This window comes from Poeciliopsis prolifica, unplaced genomic scaffold (genome assembly GCF_027474105.1).
Source record: "Poeciliopsis prolifica strain line A6 unplaced genomic scaffold, Auburn_PproV2 SCAFFOLD132, whole genome shotgun sequence".
NCBI lineage: Eukaryota > Metazoa > Chordata > Actinopteri > Cyprinodontiformes > Poeciliidae > Poeciliopsis > Poeciliopsis prolifica.
Window position 1 is genome coordinate 541,883 of NW_026562507.1, and position 22,652 is coordinate 564,534.

The 22,652-nt window shown below is 38.3% G+C and overlaps 1 protein-coding gene across 1 annotated transcript in view; it reads left to right on the forward strand.

Annotated features, from left to right (window-relative positions):
* llgl2 (LLGL scribble cell polarity complex component 2) overlaps nucleotides 1–22,652 on the forward strand; it is a 38,546-nt gene extending 15,894 nt beyond the window's left edge. Inside the window, exons 11-27 of the mRNA XM_055024887.1 lie at nucleotides 596–807; nucleotides 1,051–1,118; nucleotides 1,207–1,360; nucleotides 1,830–1,934; nucleotides 5,956–6,051; nucleotides 9,725–9,921; nucleotides 13,056–13,203; nucleotides 13,289–13,436; nucleotides 13,651–13,767; nucleotides 13,843–14,009; nucleotides 15,211–15,475; nucleotides 17,350–17,500; nucleotides 17,590–17,615; nucleotides 17,809–17,856; nucleotides 18,093–18,135; nucleotides 20,852–20,913; nucleotides 20,993–22,652. Of these exons, the coding sequence (XP_054880862.1) occupies nucleotides 596–807; nucleotides 1,051–1,118; nucleotides 1,207–1,360; nucleotides 1,830–1,934; nucleotides 5,956–6,051; nucleotides 9,725–9,921; nucleotides 13,056–13,203; nucleotides 13,289–13,436; nucleotides 13,651–13,767; nucleotides 13,843–14,009; nucleotides 15,211–15,475; nucleotides 17,350–17,500; nucleotides 17,590–17,615; nucleotides 17,809–17,856; nucleotides 18,093–18,135; nucleotides 20,852–20,891 (1,985 nt within the window). The 3' untranslated portion in view covers nucleotides 20,892–20,913; nucleotides 20,993–22,652. The remainder of the gene's footprint in view (nucleotides 1–595; nucleotides 808–1,050; nucleotides 1,119–1,206; nucleotides 1,361–1,829; nucleotides 1,935–5,955; nucleotides 6,052–9,724; nucleotides 9,922–13,055; nucleotides 13,204–13,288; nucleotides 13,437–13,650; nucleotides 13,768–13,842; nucleotides 14,010–15,210; nucleotides 15,476–17,349; nucleotides 17,501–17,589; nucleotides 17,616–17,808; nucleotides 17,857–18,092; nucleotides 18,136–20,851; nucleotides 20,914–20,992) is intronic.

Here is a 22,652-nt window from a genome sequence, read left to right on the forward strand (position 1 = left end):
CCTTCTTTACTGCCAGAGGTTCCAGAGGTTGCTGAAGCACTCCTCCTCAAGTGCTCCATGAAGACTTTCCCCACTGATGTGGGAACATTCCTGAGAAAAATTAAATTGAACCACTATGAAGAGGCTCTGATGCCGGGGGATGATGTAAGGAGTCTTGTAGGTTAATACACTCTAGAACTGAATATTTTGACTTATCTACATAAGAACAGGCAACTGAGAAAAATGAACAGACTGAAAAATTTAACCCAAAAAGAATACAAAGATATCTATGCAGGGCTGGTACAAAGTTTTGCATTCCTAAACACTCAAAGTACACAAAAACATGTATTCAAGGGCTAAAAAAGTGGATTTTGCATGATATGTCGCCTTTGAAATGAACCTGTACAGTAGAAGGCTGGTTTGATCAAAACTGAAGGATAGACATACAGCAGATAAAAACAGATCAAGCTTGTTTTCTGAACCATGAGAATCATGTGAATAAAGAGCAGTGGCAATGATCTGCATTCAAATATCTTCAGTTTGATTAAGACATGATTATTTCTCTCATGCTCCCTCAGCTTGGTGTGATTCTGAGAATCTCTGCATGTTTCTGCAGGAGAGCCCAGCGCACTGGTGGTTCTGGTGGAAGAGGAGCTGGTTGTCATCGACCTGCAGACGGAAGGCTGGCCTGCTATTCAGACACCTTACCTGGTTCCGCTTCACAGTTCAGCCATCACCTGCTCCCACCATGTGTCTGCCATTCCCCTTAAACTATGGGAAAGGATTATTGCTGCTGGAGTGGTCCAGAATACTCAGTACTCAAAAAAGGTTCCCATGTTGGCAGGAAGTTATTTTTATTCCTTCATGAATTTAAACATAATCTGTTTAATTATTGTGTCAGTCTGTTTTATTCAAGATTCCTTTTCAATAAACTAGACTTTCCTGTAATATTGAAAAACTTTTTAAGCAACAGAGCTCCATTCACTGATGGAAAAACTGATATTACACAATATACTCTACAGACATATTTTTCCTGCTTTAACACGATGGACTTTTCTGTTTTTCTCTTAGCCTTGGCCGATAATAGGCGGTCAGAACCTGGCCTCAGATCCTCCACAGAGGGACCTGTTGCTCACTGGGTCAGTTTGTTTCTTTTTTCACATGTTCCACAAATCCACCTTAAAATACAACACATGTTAACGGTACATTCTTTATTGGTTCATGCAGACATGAGGATGGAACTCTGCGCTTTTGGGATGCATCAGGAGTTTGCCTGTATCCTCTGTACAAGTTGTCCACAGCGGCAGTATTCAGTGCAGATGCTGACCTTAATGACAACATGAGCCAAAGCGCTGAAGGAGAGTGGCCGCCCTTCCGAAAGGTTGTATGTTCTACAATCTACATTTAGCTTCTTTAGAATGAGAAGGAGCAGATACCCGTTGAAAGGTTTTGTTCTACTCTGCTGGCTGGGGTACTAATATGGAAACTTTCCATTGAACGACTTGTATGTTCTGATCTAACAGTTTCTTTTTTACATTCTATTCATGGTGCAGCAGTTGGTAGCAGCAAGAAGGTTCTAGGTTCAAGTCCTGAATTGGGGTCTTTCTGCATGGAGCTTGCATGTTCTCTCTGTGCATGCGTGGGTTCTGTCTGGGTGCCCCTTGCCCCACTGTCCAAAAGCATGACTGTTTGTTTTCTTGGTCTCTCTTCATTCTCTTTAGTTTTGTGTGTGCACGCATGCACATGGTTTTGTGTCGCCTTGTGATGGATTGGCGAACTGTCCACAACGTACATCTCCCCCTCCCTTTTGGGTAATGGCTAAGCATGCTGGTTGTGTCATTTCTTTACAGGTTGGCTGCTTTGACCCATACAGTGATGACCCAAGGCTTGGAATCCAGAAGATCCATCTATGCAAATATAGTGGCTACCTTAGTGTTGCTGGCACTGCAGGACAGGTGATGACACACATAACATCATTTCAATTTATTAAACACCTTGGCAGATCCCTAAGATTAAAGATACTGTTGGAAGAGCAATTGTTGAAAATATTAATGGTATTTCTCTTGATAAAGTGGACAAAAGTGAAAATCAGTTTGTGCAAACTCTCAAAACTAAACCTTAAAGTGGCATGAATATGGCATTTATTAAGAACATCTGAGCCATTTACATATACATGCAATCTGTCATTTACAAAAGATCAATTGCTAAAATAATGCCATTCTCTATGAAGTTGGAAATAAAATGAAGGCTGTAATTATAGACCATTATAATGCCCTTTTCCACCAGCTCTATTTCAGTGTCTCGGCTCTAATTCAGAGCGAACGCGTTTCCACAGGCCCGGTGTTCTGAACATCAGTGTTTCCTGGTGATCTTGGGATTACCCAACTAGAACTTGTGTATAGCCTCTACTTAAGTATAGGTTGTTGAGTTAAAATATTAAAAGTTAACATTCTAACTTGAACTCAAGTTAAAACATTTTGACTCAAGTTTTAACTTTTCATCTCCTCGGCTGATTTGGGCACATGAGCTGCAGACAGAAAATCTTTTAAGAATACTTTGAATGGCAGGTGTAACAGCTGGTAAATAGTGATGAAACCAAAAACAACTCTGTCGCAACTGTTGTTGCTGAAAGAACATGGAAGATGGCAAGAAATATTTTAGCAGAGGGCATCCATCCTCGTTTTTTGTCAGTTTGAACCTCTGAGCTTATGAAGGTGTTACTGTTTTCCTCTGGCAACTGAGAACCTCTATTAGAAGTCATTTATTGACAGTGCAATAATTCTTCTTAATCATACTAAATGATGATATTTACCTATAGGTAAGTGCTTTTGCTCTATTCACAAACCCTAACCCTAACCCGTCCTTCTCCTGTTTTGCTGCTGCCAGCTGTACTTGTGTAAATTGGAGCAACCCACCTGCCACTGAAGCGGGTTGACAATTTGAACAGAAAGAAAAAATGCATTCAGTTTAACTTCTGACCAGGGTAGGAATGGCTGACGACTACAGACTGAATATATGAGATGGACCTAGGCTGTCATAATTTAACAAAAAAATAAAAAATCAAATATAATTTTTCTCGAACGCGACAGCCCATTGGTTGATTTCAGTGACGGAATTTGGACATTTCCAGTGAAATTCCTCAGTCCTCCTTGGCCCGCCGAGATTATAAATGGCGCCATTTCAGCACACCAGAGTCCAAGAAAAGTGAGCGGAGATGAGACGGGTCAGAAAACTATGACAATAAAAGCGCGTAATCCCATTTAGAGAAATGTGTCAAACTATCTGATATGTTAATGTCACAGAGGGCATTACCACTGTAATGGCGGGGAGGCAGAGAAGCTAACATGGGGGGGATATAAAATACAGTAGTTTCCCGGAAATGACGGGAGACTTAACAGGTATGAGGATAACACAAGAATGATGATGGCCTGCAGAATTAATAATGAACACGTTTTGAGATGGTTTACTAATCAGAATAACTGTGAATTTCAATAGAAAACGTAATAGAAAACAACAAATGGAACAGTTAGAAAACAACTATTGATGCCATTTAAAAATGACAAGACACAACTTCAGGGGCAACTGTGACTGTGTGGGTAGAATGATGTGTGGAGTGAGTATATTAAAAAAAGAGATTTTGTTCTTTGAGAGCACACCAGCATTTGTTTATCTTCAGTTTGTCTCAGTTCTTCTCTGTCATCTCAGTGCAGGCAGCTGCTTCCTCCTGTCGGAGATGTAATTGTTGTTCTGACGTTTCTCATCGTTCACCATTGTGTCAGCCATGTTCCTCTTCTTCTGTTCCCTTGAAAAAGTAATCAGATGTTATAGCTTATTGCACATAAATTTAGATAAACAACAGAGTTACTAATGTGGAAGTTGCATACACAGAAGGTATTTATTTAAAATTACTCTATATGTATGCAAAAACTTTTTTTATACCATCCAGAAATACACAACTATAAATAACTGGAATAGTTGTGTAAATTAAAGACAAAACATAATTACTTGTAAGTTTTAGACATATGCAGACATCTAAAACTTAGTGTCCTGTACAATTAATAGTTCATAACCTTTGAATTAGCCAACTGATATCCAGCCATTTTACAATAATATAATATCATCTAGCATGTTTTATTATCTCACAATGGGACAAACGCCGGTGCGAGAAACAATCGAAGCACTTAGATTCACACAAAGATTAAACATAAAAAAAACAAAGTGCTACATGCTGTACAATATTGACAATTATTTATAACTGAGGACTGTGCTGTGTATCTTCAAAAATGCACCTCACCTGGTTGGAGAGCAACTGCGTCTGAGTTTGTGTGCACCATAGGGCTGCGTCGTGTGCCAAAGCGGCAAACGAGGCTTTCCATTCCCTCCGCTACCGTGATAAAAATGACTTATTCCTCTGTTTCCTTGAGCTGCCACTGAATATTGAAATCCGATACAAAGAAAAGCCAGCATCTTGGTTGTAGCTTCCATCACTTCCGTGTTGCAGCGAATTTGAAATCTCTCTTTGATGCTACGCCTGACCACGCCCTCGGCCAATCAATGAAAAGGAGCAAACCTCCACGAAAGCAGGACCGGCCTGGCTGACCCTGCCTTGAAAAAAAGCTGGTGGAAAAGCTTGCAAAGCAAGCTGGGTTGAGCCGCGCCGGTGGAAAAGGGGCATAAGTGCTTGCAGTTTTTAAAGATTCTACTAAATGAATCAATTTAAGGATTTTTATTAATCAAGACATTCAACATAAAATAAATTTCATTTTGTTTTGTTTTTTTTAACCCAGCCCTATTAAATGACAGGTTTGTTTACACTGGTTCCTGTTGGATTTGAGGAGACTGCATATCATCATTAATATCAGCAGACTCGATCTATGTATGTATCCTTTAGCCAGATAACAAGCCTGTCTGAACTTTCATTGGCTGGCTGACCTGAGCTGACTCTCTGTTCCCACATTCCCGTTTCTTCCCCCGGGCCATCAGACTGCTTAACGCCACATAACACCCCTCCACACACTCACAAACCAAATCACCCCCCCATGGACATGGTCAATACATGCACTTTAGTTTTTTTCACAACACTGAACCTGTGTATTCTATGGCACTTGTATTGTATTTATTTATTTATTGTGTAGTATAAGGTTTTAGCTCTGCTACACTGGTAGCCAAGTAACGACATTTCGTTGTCAAGATTCACCTTGTGTTTTTTTTGTACAATGACAATAAAGGAAGTCTAAGTCTTAAGAGCAAAGTTTTGTGTTTTCATCATCCTTTGTCATCCAGTGTTTTTGATTTGCCCTTGTGGTGATGATCTTGGTCACAGAGATGTACTCCAGGGCCTTCAGGATGTATGTGGATACCTATTTGGCATACTCCTCAACTTTGGTGTGATTTTCAGCTGCAGTTTCCCTGAACACATCTCAGTCTGTGCATTCAAAACAGTCATGTAATGCTGACACGAATCCTGCAGGCCAGACTCTCACCTACTTCTCACTGGGTTTTCTTCTGATGAGCAATAAAGCTCAGAAAGTTGGTCTGATGAAGCGGTGCTTCCTTGAATCCTGCCTTAACTTTTGTTGAGGCTCTGTCCTATGTATTGAGTCTCTTGTTGCAAAATCTACATGCTGATGGAAATGAGGGAGAACTGTCTTCATATTGGCCCGATTGACATCTCCAGCAACAATGACAACACCCTCTGGATGAATAGTTTTCAAGTTACTGATGGAACAGTAGAGCACACAGCCAGCCTAGCAGTGATGATGAATTTAGTGCCACACTACTAAATTCATTAGTGTTTGGCTAATGAATTTAGCCAAACAATGTTTGGCTAAATTAATGTTTAGTGTTTCATTGGCCAATGTATGCATCTAGTTTGAACAACTCAAACTAGGATGGTTTCTTAGTTTCCACATGTGCTTTTCTATAGTTTTTTTTAATCCTCCATGGATCTGTGTGTCTGATTTTCTGTGGTTGTAGATTCTGATGCTGGAGCTGAATGATGAGGAAGCAGAGCAGACAGTGGAGGCTAAAGTTGTGGATTTGTTGCAGGGACAAGAGGGATTCCGCTGGAAGGTAGGATGAGTCCTGAAACAGTCTCACCATTTTCCTATTGAAATGGCATAAACGGTTTAATTTATTCAAATGTTTCACCCAACAGTTATTTAGTCATCATTTTATGACTACTGGTCATTGTAACACTGTAGCTTTTAGTAATGAAGAGTACTTCATTACTAAAACTTCATAAAAAGTATGGTAAGGACAGTTACAAAGTTTTACCGTGGAAAGAAGCAATCCTAATTGACCTAAAACTGGTTAAGTTTATTTTGATTTGATGCCAGTGTAAAAAAAATAAAAATGCAGGTCTCTTTATATGGTGTATAAACTACTGGTTTCTACTGTAAATCTATCAACCTGTCAATATCTATAAGAGCACTAAACAAATGCATTAAAATGTATTATTTTTACATAACTGCAGCAATAGGAGATAGTTTTTATTTTAAATACATATTTCATCCTATTTGATGACTGAACAACAGAATGAGACCGTTAGTTCAATGTCATTTATTGAACTTTTAGAAACTACAGAGAGCCCTATCAAAGAAAAAAATAACGCAGTAAAAAAAACAACTCAAAACTACTTGTATTCTTTTCTCTTGCTCTGTCGGCTTTACACCACACACACACAGACCTGTTCCCATGGCAACCTATTAACAACAAATCCACTAGAAGTTGGAGGAAAGATTATGTTGAAGCATACACTGTTCCAAATTATTATGCAAGCAGTATTTTCTCAGATTTTCTTAAATGGTCAATGCAAATGATGGTCAGTATACTTTTCAAGTCATGAACCATGACAGTATAAATCAAATTTTACTGAACAAAGCTCCCCAGGAGAACAGTATTTTTTTCCAAAGAAAAAAAACTCAAAATGCACTGTTCCAAAATATTATGCACAGCAGATTTTCTAAGCATTTTATGGATTATAAAAAACTACAAATGTTCATTCTTTGAATGTGCAGCATTAAGTGGTCACATGTACTAATATCAAAAGCTATTTCAATCAAAATCATCTTAACAGACCGAGTTACATGTTAACATAGGACCCTTATTGATATCATCTGCAAAATTCTTGCATCCATTGAACTTGTGAGTTTGTGGAAAGTTTCTGCTTGAATTTCTTTGCAGGATGTCAGAAAACCTTCCCAGAGCTGCTGTTTTGATATTAACTGCATCCCACCCTTAGATCTTGAGCTTGAGGAAACTCCAAAGGTTCTTAATAGGATTGAGGTTAGAGGAGGATGGTGACCACACCATGGGTTTCTCCCTTTTTATGCCCATAGCTGCCAATAACACAATGGTATTCCTTGCAGCATGAGATGGTGAATTGTCATGCAAGAAGATGATTTTGCTGCGGAAGGTACGGCTCTTCTTTTTGAGCCATGAAAGAAAGTGATTAGTCAGAAAGTCTATGTACTTTGCTGAGGTCATTTTCACACCTTCAGGGACTCTGAAGGACCCGACCAGCTCTGCCCCCATGATTTTGGCCCCAAAAATGACTCCACCATCTCCTTGCTGATGTCACAGCCGTGTTGGGACGTGGTGGCCATCTGCCACCAATGCACTACTATATCCGTCTAGACCATTCGGGGTTGCACAGCAGTCATCAGTGAACACGTCTGTTTGAAAATTAATCTTCATGTACAGCTGGGCCCAGTGCGAGCATTTCTGCTTGTGAACTGGTTAGGGGCCAAATAATTGGTTAGGGGCCAAATTGTAGATTCATACACCGCAAGCCTCTGGAGGATCCTCCAGAGGCACCAGCAGCTTCAAATAACCGTTTACTGCTTTGTAAGGGCATTTTAACAGCTGCTGTCTTAATCCGATGAATTTGTCTAACAGAAACCTTCTTCATTATGCCTTTATCTGTACAAACCCATCTTTGTTCTGAGTCAGCCACAAATCTCTTCACAATATGATAACGCTTCAGTTTTGATTAAATATCTAATGTTTTCATATCTTGTCATACGGCACTACACTATCTGATGATTTTTGTCAGCAGAGAAATCCTTTCTCTTTCCCATATTGCTTGAAACCTGTGGCCCGCCTAATAATGTAGAACATCCTTCTTAAGTAGATTTTCTTTAATTGAGCTCACCAGAGAAACTCATCAACCCAGCTCTTTGAAATTAATTATAGTGATTCAAAGAGCCCTGACACACAACAGCATCTATACATTTAATAGTGCAACAAAAAATGTAATCTTTATGACACTTAAATCCAATTTGCATGATAATATGGAACACGGTGTAAAAGGAAAGCATGCATATTTTCCCACAAAGAAAATAAGAAAAAACAAGCACAACATTCAGTCTGTTACAGTATTATGTTTTCAGGCTTGATATTTGATGTTTAATTTGTGAGGTAGTTCTTTATTTGGAGGGGTGTGTATAAGACTGATATCACACTGTCATAAACATATCACCTGTGAACATGAATATTCATGATGTCTTTAAGGTTGCATTCACTGTTAGACTGTAAACATACAGTTCACAGTTCAGATTCTTTTCGAATGTGACACAGGTCACTTGCATATCGGATATGTATCTGATTCAAATGATTCAAACCTATCATTCAGGTCCCATTCATCTGACCTGAATGTCACTGATACTCAACAACTCTCACTATTCTGCGTCATGATACGTGCCAGCGGGAAGAATAACAACAATCATGACGGACTATAATGAGAATTTTATGTGTAAAACATTGTGCATGACTTTGGTAACTTTGACATGTTTTTTCCAATGCCCACACAAATATCAAGAAATTATCAAAACAACTGTGTTACAACTATTGAGGGCTGAGTTATTCAATTTTCCACAGAAAAACATCTTTGCCATGTTGTTTGCCAATGCATATTTGTGGTGTGCAGAGGGTATAGACATTAGACTTCAAGGTAGACTGATGACCCTGCTTCCCACCAACATTTAAATGCACTATTTATGAATGAATCTTATAGGCTCTTGGAAGCGTGAAATAAGTCTCAAAAATTCTTGTGCACTTGAAAAATGATCTGTGCATACAAGTTGTTTTTTTTCTGTGTGACGTAGGTGATTAATGCACATTAATTTAACCATTTGTAGTTACAAGATTCTTTTTGAATGTGTAATTACTACATTTGTGAGGATGAAGGTAAAAAATCTACTAGATTTTAGACTTAGACTCGTACTTTATTGATCCCTTGGGAAGACTCCCTCAGGAAATTGAAGTTACCAGCAGCTTACAGGCAGAAAAATGACACACAGTGAGCAAAATACAAAAGAATACAAAAAATACAAATTAAATACAAAGGTACAGACTAAATGTGAGTAGCCAAAACCCTAAATTAAGCTAAAATAAGTAAGGAATAAGAATATAAATATAAATACAACACAAAAGAAAATATAAGAATTTGGCAGATAGATTGACCAGTGATATGGTATTTATTGTTTAATTTCTAATTGTGTGTGTGTAAATTTTATATTAATTTCTTAATATGGGTGTGTGCATTTGAAAGTACATTTGAAAGTTTCTCAAGGTACACACAAATGTTTCTTTGCAGTTTACAATTCGTGTTTTACACACACAAAAAACCCAACTTATACACAAATGTGCTTACACAGCTTATGAATCTGGTATTATACAGGAAGGAAAAACTCAAAATATCCTTGTCTATATTTTACAGTTATTTTATTGCCGTTTTGTCTAGGGCCACACTCCACTGGATGTTCGTGAGGAGCCTGTGCTTTTCCCCCCAGGTTTCCAGCCTTTCACTGTGGTCCAGTGCCAGCCTCCTGCTGTAGTAACAGCCCTCAATCTACACTCGGAGTGGAAGCTGGTAGCCTTTGGAACCAGCCACGGCTTTGGCGTGTATGATTACCTACAGAAGAACACTGTTCTTGTCAAGTAAGTACCAAAGAAGAAGGGGTGATTTGTATTTGTTTACAATATACTGAGTGTAGCATTTGTGCTCTCCATTAGTTGTTTTTTAAACACTGAATACAGTCTAACCATTTTAAATGGGTTAAAGTTGTAACTTTATGCAGAAATTCAAGATTCAAATCGAAAAGGCTTAATGACGTTACTCACTGCTGTAGTCATGAATGAAGCTAGCGCAGTCAGGCTTAGCTTATGCCATTTACCCGAAAGCATTGCAGCATAAGCATGGCAATGTCTGTGTGATATTTTATTTAAATTCAAAAACCAAACAGCTTACAGTATTTTTACTGAATTCACGACGTTACCCAAGACTGCAGCAGTCTTGGGTAACGTGCAAAATATACATGAAGCAATTCTGATTTCTCATAAAATGCTATATTGTTACATTTTATTCAAGCTGCAGTATTTTAAAAAAATGTCACAAGACAGGTGGGGGGGGGCAACTTCACTCAGGTCTCTGACCTGACCTTGCCAGGTGTAGCAGTGTTTAATGTAGCAAGAAGACTAGGTAGCATCTGAGATCAGAAGACTAAATTCATCTACTGGAGCTGTTGTCAGTAATCAATAAAACAACACAAAAGAATAACTGCTTTCAATACTATGTATTTTAAAGAGGAAAACATTACAAGACAAAACATACAAAAACAAAAATACAATATATACACAGTACTGCAGTTGATCTACTATATAATTGTGCACAAAGAGCCTTCACTTTTCCCCGCCTGGTCAGCACAATGTCTGACCGACACACATTTAAAAGTCCATGATGTGTTTGTCCAGATATTTAAGAGGAAAATGTCCAAGCGCAATTCGTGTCTGATGAAAAGATGAATAATGAGTTGTGTGTCTATATAGTGAGACGGAGGGGGAAATATTGTGGACCATCAGCCTCCTACCAGACCAGTATGGAGTCAATTTCAGGTTCTCCTGGCTCCAGCCAGTTATCAGAAGCTCGCCATCTTTAACCCAAAAAGGGTCACCTGGCCTGTATTGAAATAAACAGGTTACCATCCTGCTAGTTAACTAGACTGTTTTTTCAGTTATATCCAGAAATCATATCCACAATCAAATCTTTAAAACAAAAATAAAGATATCAGCATTCATTTCATTATCTTAAATACATGTATTGAATTTAAAAAGTCAGATGGTATGTTTGATGAACAATTAGCATTGGATACCACCACCAACATGTCAAACAACAAAACATTGTGTTCACTACTCACCAATTCCATTTATAGATCACTGTATGAGAACTTCCTGGCTCCAAGCTCACTACATGATTTTTATATTATGAGGTTTTAAAAGTACATAACAAACAAAGAGATGAACTAATTGTTTGGAAGCCCAAACCTGCAGCTTCTTTGTCTCCAGCTCTCCCCCTCACACCTGATTGGGAAAAGCTGGAGCAGGCCTAAAAAACCACTCCAGGTGCAATGATTGGCTGACTACTCTGTGTGATTGATTATCACTCTAACCAATGGAGCAGCAAAGGCGGGATTAAGGGCAGTTTACCCTGGGTTAATATTGTGATCCCTCTATAATTGAAGCACATCCTCCGGTCCCCCTTTTTAAACAGGAGGACCACCACCCCAGTTTGCCAATCCAGGGGTACTGCCCCCAATGTCCATTCGATATTCTAGAGTCGTGTCAATTTCACTCAGGAGAGGACAGGCTAGGAGGGACATGGGTTAGAGCTGCTGCCATCTGACTCATCTGTTAAGAGTAGTAAAGGGTACAGGGAGGGGCAAGTTTTTTACATATATATATATATATATATATATATATATATATATATATAGGTAATTTATTTCCTTTGTTCATTGAATGCTGGTGAAATGGAAGCAAACAATAGTCTGTTGCTAAGCTAACTATGCTAAATGGTTGATAATCTCACACCGTCTACTCATCTCTCTTGGAGAAAAACTGGGTTACAAATTGGCCCTCTTGTCTTTTTCTCTCTCAATTTTTTTGAAAACCTGACTTTCTAATTTTACTTAGCACCATAGTAACTGCCACAGTCATACTTGTCTTCGAATGCTGCTGCTGAACATCGCCACCATCAAGTGCACTAAGCAGGAACTAATCATTTCATGCAGATCTGGGAGCCAGGAGGATCAGTGCAAATATGGATGTGTGCCTTTTGGTCTGGAAGTGGTCTTGTAACATTTGAGTTTTTGCTGTGAAAAACAATTTTAGAAAACACAATATGATTGATTTCCTAATTTCTATGAACAACAACACCAAAACAAATTGAGGACCCCTTGTTGGTCAGGGGCCCTTGGAATTGCTCTAACCTTTCCCCCGTATTTTCCTCCCTTCATAGGCTGCGCAGGAGTAGCAGCCTATGAAGGGAGGTCCAAATTTCTCTCCTCCCAGCCACTTGGGCCATTTCGTCCAGGGGAATCCCAAGGTGTTCCCAGGCCAACTGAGAAACATGGTCTCTCCATTGAGTCCTGGGTCTTCCTCAGAGTCTCTTTGTTACTCATGAACAAGATTCCCAGATACTTAATCTTTTACACTTGGGGCAGTATGTTTTCCTCAACCCAGAGAAGGCACTCTACCCTTCCTTGGCTCAAGATTTTAGCCTCAAATTTGGAGACCCTGATCCTCATTCTGCAGCTTGATGCTGTTGTGAACTTCTCCAGCGAAATGAATAGATCACGACGTGATGAAACCAACAGAATAGCATAATTTGCAAAAACCAGAGAGGTGATCCCAAGGCCACCAAAAATGAGCCCCCTCAACATCTTGGCTGCACCTAGAAATTCTGTTCATACACTTTATGAACAGAATCAGTGACAAAGGGCAATCTTGGCAGAGTCCAATTCTCACCTGAAATGAGGTTCAAGGTTTGACCCTCTTCTCTAGAACGCCTGAATAGACCAGGGAACTTTGTATTTTGTATAGTCACAATAGAACATACTCCTAATTTTCCAACTCTGAAAAATTACTGTTTTCATGTTACAGGCAGTGTTGTTAACAATGCATTCGCTTTGTTTAGTGGCTCTCTTATTATTCTAATGTCACCTGTTGCAGTTCTCATGATTAGTTTGTTTTGAAGGAAATTTTATTCACGTTTCTGTCGGTTCTTTAAATCACAGGTGCACATTAAATCCCAGTGACCAGCTCGCAATGGAAGGACCTCTGTCCAGAGTAAAGAGCATAAAGAAGTCTCTGCGACAGTCATTTAGAAGAATCAGACGCAGCAGAGTTTCCTTGAGAAAACATCACATCAGCAATACCAACAAGGTAGCATTAGCTGGATCAACACTGTTTTACTTTATCCAACACAACACTTTGCTGTTATTTATACCTGAAATTTCTTCCTAAACAGATTCAGGAGGCAAACGCTCGTCTTGAGGCTGAACTGGCCGAGATGGAGCTGGCTCCTGTCCAGAGGAAGATTGAAGCTCGGTCCTCAGATGACTCTTTCACTGGCCTTGTTCGAACTCTATACTTCGCTGACACCTTCTTGTTAGATAGTAAGTATTGATCCCAAACAAGGTGTGTTGGTTGTTTTGGAGACTGTAGGAAGTACATTTATGACATATGGATGTAGAATTCATGTCTGCAGCCAATTGAAAGCAAGGCCAGACCTTAGAGTTACTGACAAAGAGAAGACTGAGTATGCAATAACCAGAAGAATGACCTTCTCTTTAAGTTGGTTTTAAGACGTGGTTTGTTATCATCTTGTAGGTTCACACAACACCCCCTCCCTGTGGGCAGGGACTAACGGTGGAACAGTATTCGCATACATTCTCTCCATCCCTCCTGTGGAGCACAGAGCAGATGAAGCTCTTACTGCACAGCCAGGTGAATTTTTTTTTTTACAGAACTGCAGTGTGTTCTCTGACCTCTGGCTGTATAACACTTATCTTATTTATTCAGCTAAGGAGATCCAGCTGATGCACCGTGCCCCAGTGGTTGGGATTGTGGTGTTGGATGGTCACGGGGCTCCACTGCCTGAACCATTAGAGACAGCCCATGACCTGGCTCGCTCACCTGACCTGCTTGGCTCACACCATGTATTGGTCATCTCTGAGGAGCAGTTCAAGGTCAGAGGGGAAAACATGATATACAGTTTAACTTAGTGGGCTGTGTAAGGAGAAGGGAAATGGAAAGCTGTGTAGCTGACAATCCAATGAATGATTCTTGGTTTGGCAAGTCATGATGGGAAAGTAAAATCATAATTTTTTTTGTTTTGATGCTGTAATTATTACGTGCCTTACATCCATCATATGCCGCTTATCTGATTTTGGGTTGTGGGTTAGCAGCCTAAGCAGAAAGACCCAGAAAAACCCAGACTTTCCTTCCTCTCTCAAGACATTTGGGCCAGCTCCTCTGGGGAAATCCCATAGTGTTCCCAGGCCAGCCGGGAAATATAGACCCTCCAGCACATCCTGCCCCAACTGTAGGAGTTGAAGTATCTCAAGATCTTGTTCATGAATAAGGAAAACTGTGGCAGATTGGTGTGGTACTGATCTTACTTGATGCAGAGAGGTGAGCCGAAATATGTGCATTAGATTTTGTAGTAAATACAAAATCTTAATTAATAATGAAAATAGATTTTATTCACAATGCACTTTATATCTTATGATCTCAAAGGGCAATTGAATATCAACTGAGAAAATGTCCTCACCCTCTGAGTGTGAGTGCTTTTTGGTAATTTATTTTTCATTGTGAATTAAAATATGTGGGATGAGCATTTTAATAGTGGCAGAACATTTCTCCTTGTGGAGGTGAAGGTTGGTTGCAGAATCAGGGATTTCTGATTAACGGTCAGACTACCATTAATCAGAAACTGGACTTACCTGTCATTGTCCGTGTTTAACTTGGGTTGCACCACTTTTAGTTGGCACAGAGCTTGTTGATGAGTGGTATGATCCATTTACCAAACTGTTCCAGTGATGTTGAAAATATTCCTTCATACCACCAATGCTCGCCTGCTTTTTAATCAACAGTTAACCATTCATTAAGAGGGATGTTTATATCCCTTTTCTTTCACAAATGTATCTTCTCAAATAGAAAACTACAAAACTTTAAAGTACAGTTTAGTTTTCCAGCTTTGTAAACTTGGTCACTCCATCCCTTTTATTTTTACTGAGTCTCAGCTCCAAATAAGTATGTTTTTTGCTTGATGAAAAGTTACATTATTTTTAGTGCAAATACTTGATCTGCTTACAGCTAGAATTGAATGCATAGCGACTTGTTTTCAACATTTTTGCTGAAAGTTTTCCTGTATTTTTGTGTGTTCAGGTTTTCACTCTGCCAAAGTTGAGCTCTAAGATGAAGCTTAAGCTGACTGCTGTGGATGGGTCCAGGGTGCGAAGAGTGGGTGTGGCCTGGTTTGGCAGCAGCCGAACGGAGGACTATGGCGAGAGCGGATTGGTTTTTCTGACCAATCAGGGTGACGTGCATGTGTTGTCACTCCCACATATTAAAATGCAGATTAGGTACCCCTGCATCCGACGGGAGGATGTCAGTGGCATCGCCTCCTGTGTTTTCACCAAGCAAGGCCAGGGTAAATATGCTTCTCTCTACTAATTTCTGACCTGGGATGCTGTTTTCTTCTTAAATTCTAATATATGCCAAATAATTAATGTGTGTATAAATTCATTTGATATTTAGTACATTGTCCAGTGATGAGATTTCATCAATGGTTATTATCTAGATGGTAATACATTTAAATAATAAACTTAAGAAAGGATAAGTAAATCTCCAGTCTGCAACTTGTACTAAAAAGTTTTTTACATACTTATTAAAATTCTCAGTATATCATCACAAAATGCCATGAGACATATAATCTGTGAAATTGAACACATTTTCTTAAAAGTTGTTTTATTCATAGCTTTTGGCTAATTGGTGATAGCTGAAAACTTCAACCATACTTAAAGCTTAAAGGCTGTTATTTATCCAAGAGAAGAAAACATTCTGAAATTGATTTACTCACACAACAGAGATGGAAAAGGAAACTTCTAAAGCTAAACTGGACCTTTCTCATTACATACTCAATGCACACTATAGATGACTGCTGACATTTAACAGATCAGTAAAAGAAGGATTACGGGGAGTCAGCATCCTCCCCGGAAAATTACACCAGCTTAATGATTATGCTGAGGCAGACAGTGGATAACCAGGATCTTTTCTGGTTATCCAGAACTAGATATAGTCTATGAAAGTTTTTTGTTAACAAAAAACTTTCATAGACATAATATATCTGCTCCCTAGTCTGTGAGGTCTTCCATTTTAAAAGTGATCAATGTAGAAAAATATTCCTATTATTTTTTTAAATATAGAGGTGCCTCTGCAAAACTGGGAATCCAAGTTCCTACCAGCTCACAAAACCACTCTGTAAACTGAGAAAAGCAATGTTTCTCTTCCAGATATCTCAACAACTCGTTAGACTTGAAACCTGAAGTGCAAGAGACCAGTCTCTGTCCCTCCCTCACATCTGACTTCAATATCTATCTCCCATACATCTCAAACATCTATAGCCAGGAACAAAAACTGTGTTCCTTTCTGTCAGAATGCTCTCTGCGTCACACTCACCTTCTTAATAATAGTGCTCTGGTTGTGAAATGAGCGATCACACAATATCCACACTCTACCCCATCTGGGCAAGAAACGGCAATATCAGAACCCTGTACTCTGATTTCAGTGTGTGTTTTCCTATTGGACATTGGACTCTTGTCTCTTCTTCCTCTCTGAGACACTAGTTAGTCCTCTAAGGGTCATGTGCTCTGCTGTTAACACAGGAAGCAGTGTGTGTTCACATGAGGAGAACTGGGGCCATTAGATTTTAAGCTTCCACACCAGTGGTTCTGACCAGGTGAAACTGACCCAAGCGTTGTTCCCATGCCAGGGTTCTCATTTTCTAAAGAGTTGAGGTGAAGAGTGTTACTGCACCTCTCCTTGGTCACTGGATTACCTCAACACTCTGTAAGCTTTCCACCATAGGCTTTTACACTAAACTGGTGTTTTACTAGTGTTGCATATTTTGCACCCTTTTACAAATCGTTTTGTTTCATCATCATTATCAGCTTTATTAAAGACACAAATAGATCATCATTTGAAGATGCAATTTTTTGCTGTAGACTAGTAGGTAAACGACAGAGTAACAGTTTTAGCAGATGTCTGAAAAGGAAACTTTGTCTCCAAAGGACAACATACAAATAAATTTACAAACATAGTAAAAATTACAATAATAACTATGACATCCGTAATACACACAATACTACAGCCTCTATCTGAGTTTTATCTGCTCAAATTTGGTTATTGAATGGGGACCAATGAATTCTTGTAACCTTTTGTGTTGCATGTTATTACTATGCTTTTGTGAGCTGATGAAAACTGCTGTTAGGGCCTAGTAATCACTAGGAACTTGCCTATTTACAGGCTTTTACCTGATGTCTCCATCTGAGTTTGAACGCTTCTCTTTGTCAACTCGCTACCTGGTGGAACCTCGCTGTCTGGTTGAAGCTCCTCTTCCTCCAGTCTTTTCCAACCAACACCACCCAAAGCTTGAAGGAGCCTCATCAGCCCTCAGGTACATGCTCTCTCCCTATTTTTCCTTTTGGTTCTGGGTCATTGCTTCAGTGGATATCACATACGTATTTATCTTTTTTCTTCACCTAGATGTACACAAGACACTGAGGATGCAGGTAATTTAATTTCACACACCAATTTTGCATTTGCATTTGGCTTCTAATGACTGTGTCTGGGTGTAGTGTAGAGTCAATTGTTGCTGTTGACTAATGTGGTTGTTCAAGAGTTCTTTTTATTTAGTGTCATACACTCATGCTTGTGACTGTACTAATGTGAAGGATCCTCTATTTGTCTGATTGTGTGTTCTAGAAAGTGCAGCTAGATGTGTTATGGAGCATGCATTGCTGAATGATGAAAGTAAGTCCTTGAGATAATGAAGAGTGTGATGAAACATGGAACTTAAAATTCCTAACCCTTTTTTATTCTTCTTTTGGTACATATTGAAGCATGTGCTTTTCATATTGGCAGTAAGAGTAAACTTTTTTCCCAAGAAAAGTATAATTTACTTCCATTTATAGTGAGTGGCTTCCTTCTGTGGCTGAACTGTTTTTCCAGGACTGACACAAAGATTTAACTTGTCTGTCTTTTTCCAGAGGTTCTACAGGAGATCCAAAAGTCTTTAGAGGGTGACCAGATGTAAGTATCTGCCCTTCATCCATCAATATTATTTTAGAAGCAATTAATAGTCACTTATATTTTCTTAAAGGATCATTTGTTCTTTACTTTCAAGATATGAGTAAAACTATCTAGGCTGGCTAAAAAATATGTGAGAGACCAATGACATTGCATCAAGTTTTTGCAGTGATATCTGCTGGTGGCACTGGGTGATTCATTGTGGCAAATAAAGTTTATCATGGATTCGGCAAATTATTTGAAAAATCCATTGATAGTCTAGAGTCTTTAATATTTTTAATTCAACTAAAGACATAACAGTATATGGAAAAGCGAATACAATTTTTCCAGCCAAACATTCTGCTATTTTTTTGGCCTCCACAGAATTTTGGTGCACTCAACATGATACTTATTTTCTTGCCGAGGTCAATATTCCATATGTATGTCATCTTCCCATTTGTTTTTAGTGTAGTCACGCTTGGGGAGTTGTCTTTCACTTTGATATAGTTTTGAGAACTGGTGGTTATTTTCTTGTAGCTCCATTTTAAAACTGCAGCATGTAACTTTTATTAAAAAAAAATTATTTTGGAAAAAGAGGAACTATTTTGAGTTTCTGTGGCTTTGGGCTTGTTTTTTTTAAATTTTTTATTTTAAATCGCTTGCAAATATAATGCGTCGCGAGCTGCGCTTTTGGGCTTGTTTTTGAACGTAAAGTTGCCCTTTGGGCTTGGAAATAAGCAGAGACTCATAATAAAACCCAGAATGTGTCTGACATCCAGTTAGTTTTCCTGTTAACACAGGAAGCAGTGTGTGTTCACATGAGGAGAACTGGGGCCATTAGATTTTAAGCTTCCACACCAGTGGTTCTGACCAGGCAGGATGGATCATCTATTCCTGGATGATCCATCCTGCTGTTAACGTCAGTATATTACATGTGAATTACTTCGAGCTTCGCGTTGCACTCCAGAAAATTGTAAACATTGAGTCTAATATGAGCACTGGGGGGGTGGGGGGGAGGACTTTAAAATCCTTCTTAAAATCCTTCTTAGATTTAAAACACACACAAATTACAAAAATGTTTTTTGTACTGTTGTAACGGTTTGAGAAGTTCCTCTTCAGTTCAACCTTATAAGTGGAGATACATTGTTGATATTACCCTTATAAAATAGCTCACAATTAAGTATTGACAAAGCTCAATGTTATTTTCACAGGTGGTGGAGCATTGTTGTTAGCAGCTGCTGAAAGTAACTAAACAAGTTACTTTTAATGTAACTTAGTTACTTTCCAAATCATGTTGTCGGTAATCTAACCAAGTTACTTTTTCAAAGAGTAATCAGTAATACAATTAAACTTACTTTTTCAAAGTAACTATGCCATCCATCACTGGCTGTTAATCACCCTCACATGCTTGCTGCTCATCCCTCTCCCCCTTGCTCTCTATGCTACCTGCTATGCTAGCAGGCTCTGCTGTCTTCCTGACATACCTGTCAAGTTTTGGATTTAAAAATAAGGGAAATTTTCCTCCACCATGTAAATGAAGATCCAGTATCCCTTACATTTTAAGACAGGTTTACAAGAAATTTAAAATAACTGCCTGTCAACCACTTACAAAGCACAGCTATGTGTACTTTGTACACCTAACTGTTAGGTGTTACGCTGTGGAAACACAGTTAGGTGTTACAAAACTCACTGTGGGCCTATCTTTGTTCGGCAGGTGTATTTGGCAGACCATCACTTTTTGGGACAAAACTTGATTTGTTTTCACTGTCAGCACGAGCCTCGTGAGAACTGCCTTTCATATGCTGCAGGTGGTAGTTTTTGCGAGGCTAGTGACTTCATTCAATTTGGAGAGGCACATTAATTCTTATTTGAGATTATTATGTTACAATACTGAAAAATTACAAGAAAATACTAATACGGCAAGAAAGAGGAGTAAAGTACAGTAATTTCCCGACCAAAACAGGAGGCTTGCAGAGCCTAAATGCTCAGACTAATTAGCATGGCCACCGATGACGCCGAATAAATGGTTTTCTCCACCATTACCACATTAGCTACAAGACTTGATCAGGATTCTCTTGTAAAGCAGATTTCTAAATTGAATAAAAAATTAAGCAGCAGATACACAAGGGTGGCTAACAACACTAAGACACTTCTACTGGCTCTGATTGGTTGTTTCTAGTTAGCACTGGAAACAGAAAAAGACCAGAAAATTTTTTTCACAGATAATCTGTTTAATTCAATTCTTTCACGGCATGTTGACAGTTTGAACAAATATGTAAAAAGCATGTTCTTTTCTAAAAGTTATACATTGCAGGTTTAAAACTCATCATTCACTCTGAAAACCACAGAGTTTCCCTTTTAGCTATAATATATTTCTGCTCTCCTTTATTCTTGTCATTTTTGTTTTGTTATTTATTCAAAGAAGACCACAACTGAGATGAGTACTGCTATTTCCTTCTCGGCACACTGCTTGTATGAACTAAAAAAATGGCTTTTATATGAACCCTTCCAGGGGTATGAATAATTTGAGGTGTAATGATTTCAAAATGACCTTATTTCAGTTTAAATTGCATTACAAAATGTGAAAAAAGTTAAAGCACCAAATATTTTTAAAATGTACTTTAGATTTTAAAAAAGTGATTTTTTTTTCTTCATTTTTTTGCGGGGGAAATGTTACTATACTTAAATACAGAATAGTCTAAGCCTTTCAGTTTGAAGGTTCTTTGTGGTTTGTCTAAAGGGCATTCCCAGAGAATAATGTGAAGAGTGCTGTTGCCTGAGATCAGGTTCTCAGTTGCTCAGGTGAGACTGTTTAATTATTCTTGTATTTTATGCATTTTGGGTAATTTACTGTTTAAGTTTTGTTTTTGTCTCTTTATAGAATAAACACATTAAAATGTATGAAGTGCACTACAGTCACAAAGATTCTCTGACCTCCTGCTTGGCACATACAACCACTACTGATTCCTGATCAGAGTCACTTTAAATGGAGGCCAAAAGGCTCACAGTGCTGCAGCTGTTTGAGTGCCATAAGGACGCAGCAGACTGAAGGATGAGTCCAGGCCCTGCCTCTGCTTTAGACACGGCCTCCTTGGCATGATGACTCGCTTCCAGCTGGAAACTACATACAATATTTTCCTTTTCCTGCCCACAATCTGAGTCCATCAAACCAGCTGTGATCAGTCCTCATAGATGCAATGGATACCTAGTTTGAAAATATATATATATATTTGAAGTTTTTTTTCTTTTAAACTGAAATGTTTTATTTTTTGTTTGTTTGCCAGTATTTGTCTGTATGTATATTATAGTGATATACATGAATTAGTTTGATGCCTAATTTTAAAAAATATATATTCTTTAAAAATGTACTGCTATATTTTTCAGCCAAATTCTTTATACCTTTACACATTTTTAACTTGACACTAGGTAATTTTATATGGACACATTCTCTGATTATGTTCATATGTGGTGAACCAATATTTAATTTACAACTTTTTTTGGTTTTACTCAGGTCATAATTTTTAATGACAGCTTTTCAAATGTAGATCTTTTTTGTTTTATGATTTCTCCCTTTCAGAATTTATGATTATCTGTAATCATATGATACGTTTGAAAAAAAGGCTGTTTCTATACTGTTACTTTTTAGTGGATAAAAAAAGATTCTTGTTTAAAAACAAAATGGGGATTCACACTACATCATCAGTCCAACCCTTTCCTGTTAGCTGTAAGGTAAACTGACCACAGGTACTTGTGTACTAAAGTTCAGCACACTTCTTCTTTTGGGGGGAACTTTGATATTTTTATAAATATCATTTTGTTATTATTTTGTAAACTGTTTAAGCCAGCAATAATTGATGTGATTTTGGAATGTAATTGTAAGTGATGATAGAAAATTGTTATATACTGTATTATGTATGTGACAACTGTGTCTATTTTAACTGGGATTGGCTGCTATTTAGATCACACTAGAAAATATTTTGGTACCGTGTGTTTGAATGCTTGGTAGTTTAGCATCATTTTGCAATATATTTTTGTAGCAAACGAATTATGAAACCTAATATTTTTCAGTTGTATAAAATTTTACACTGTAATTTTCTTATGCACAATTATGTTTTTCTTAAGGCCTTTTGTCTGGTGTCATGTCTGTGGTACAAAGGTTTGTAACAAATTACCTTGATAAACGGCTAATAGCTTCAAGCTCCATTTCCTCCATCTTAACCTTGAGTTAATTGTATTTACCAGCACAGTTAAAATCATAATCAATAGAGCAGTAATACATTATTCAACATAACAACCACTAATAAAAAAAAAAGGTATATTAAGATCAGACGTTTTCTTACGGCTTTTAGATAATTTGAGCAAGGATGATTGCGTGCTAGTTAGCCGCTGTGCTATTGTAAATGAGAACACACCTGATTAAATTGAGATTGAATTTAAAATGGACGAAAGTTGAATTTAGACTTTTTATCTCTACTTTATTCCTGAGTGCCTCTGTCCAGAGCTGTAACTGTATGAGAATAAACGAGGCGTAAAGTTTGAAA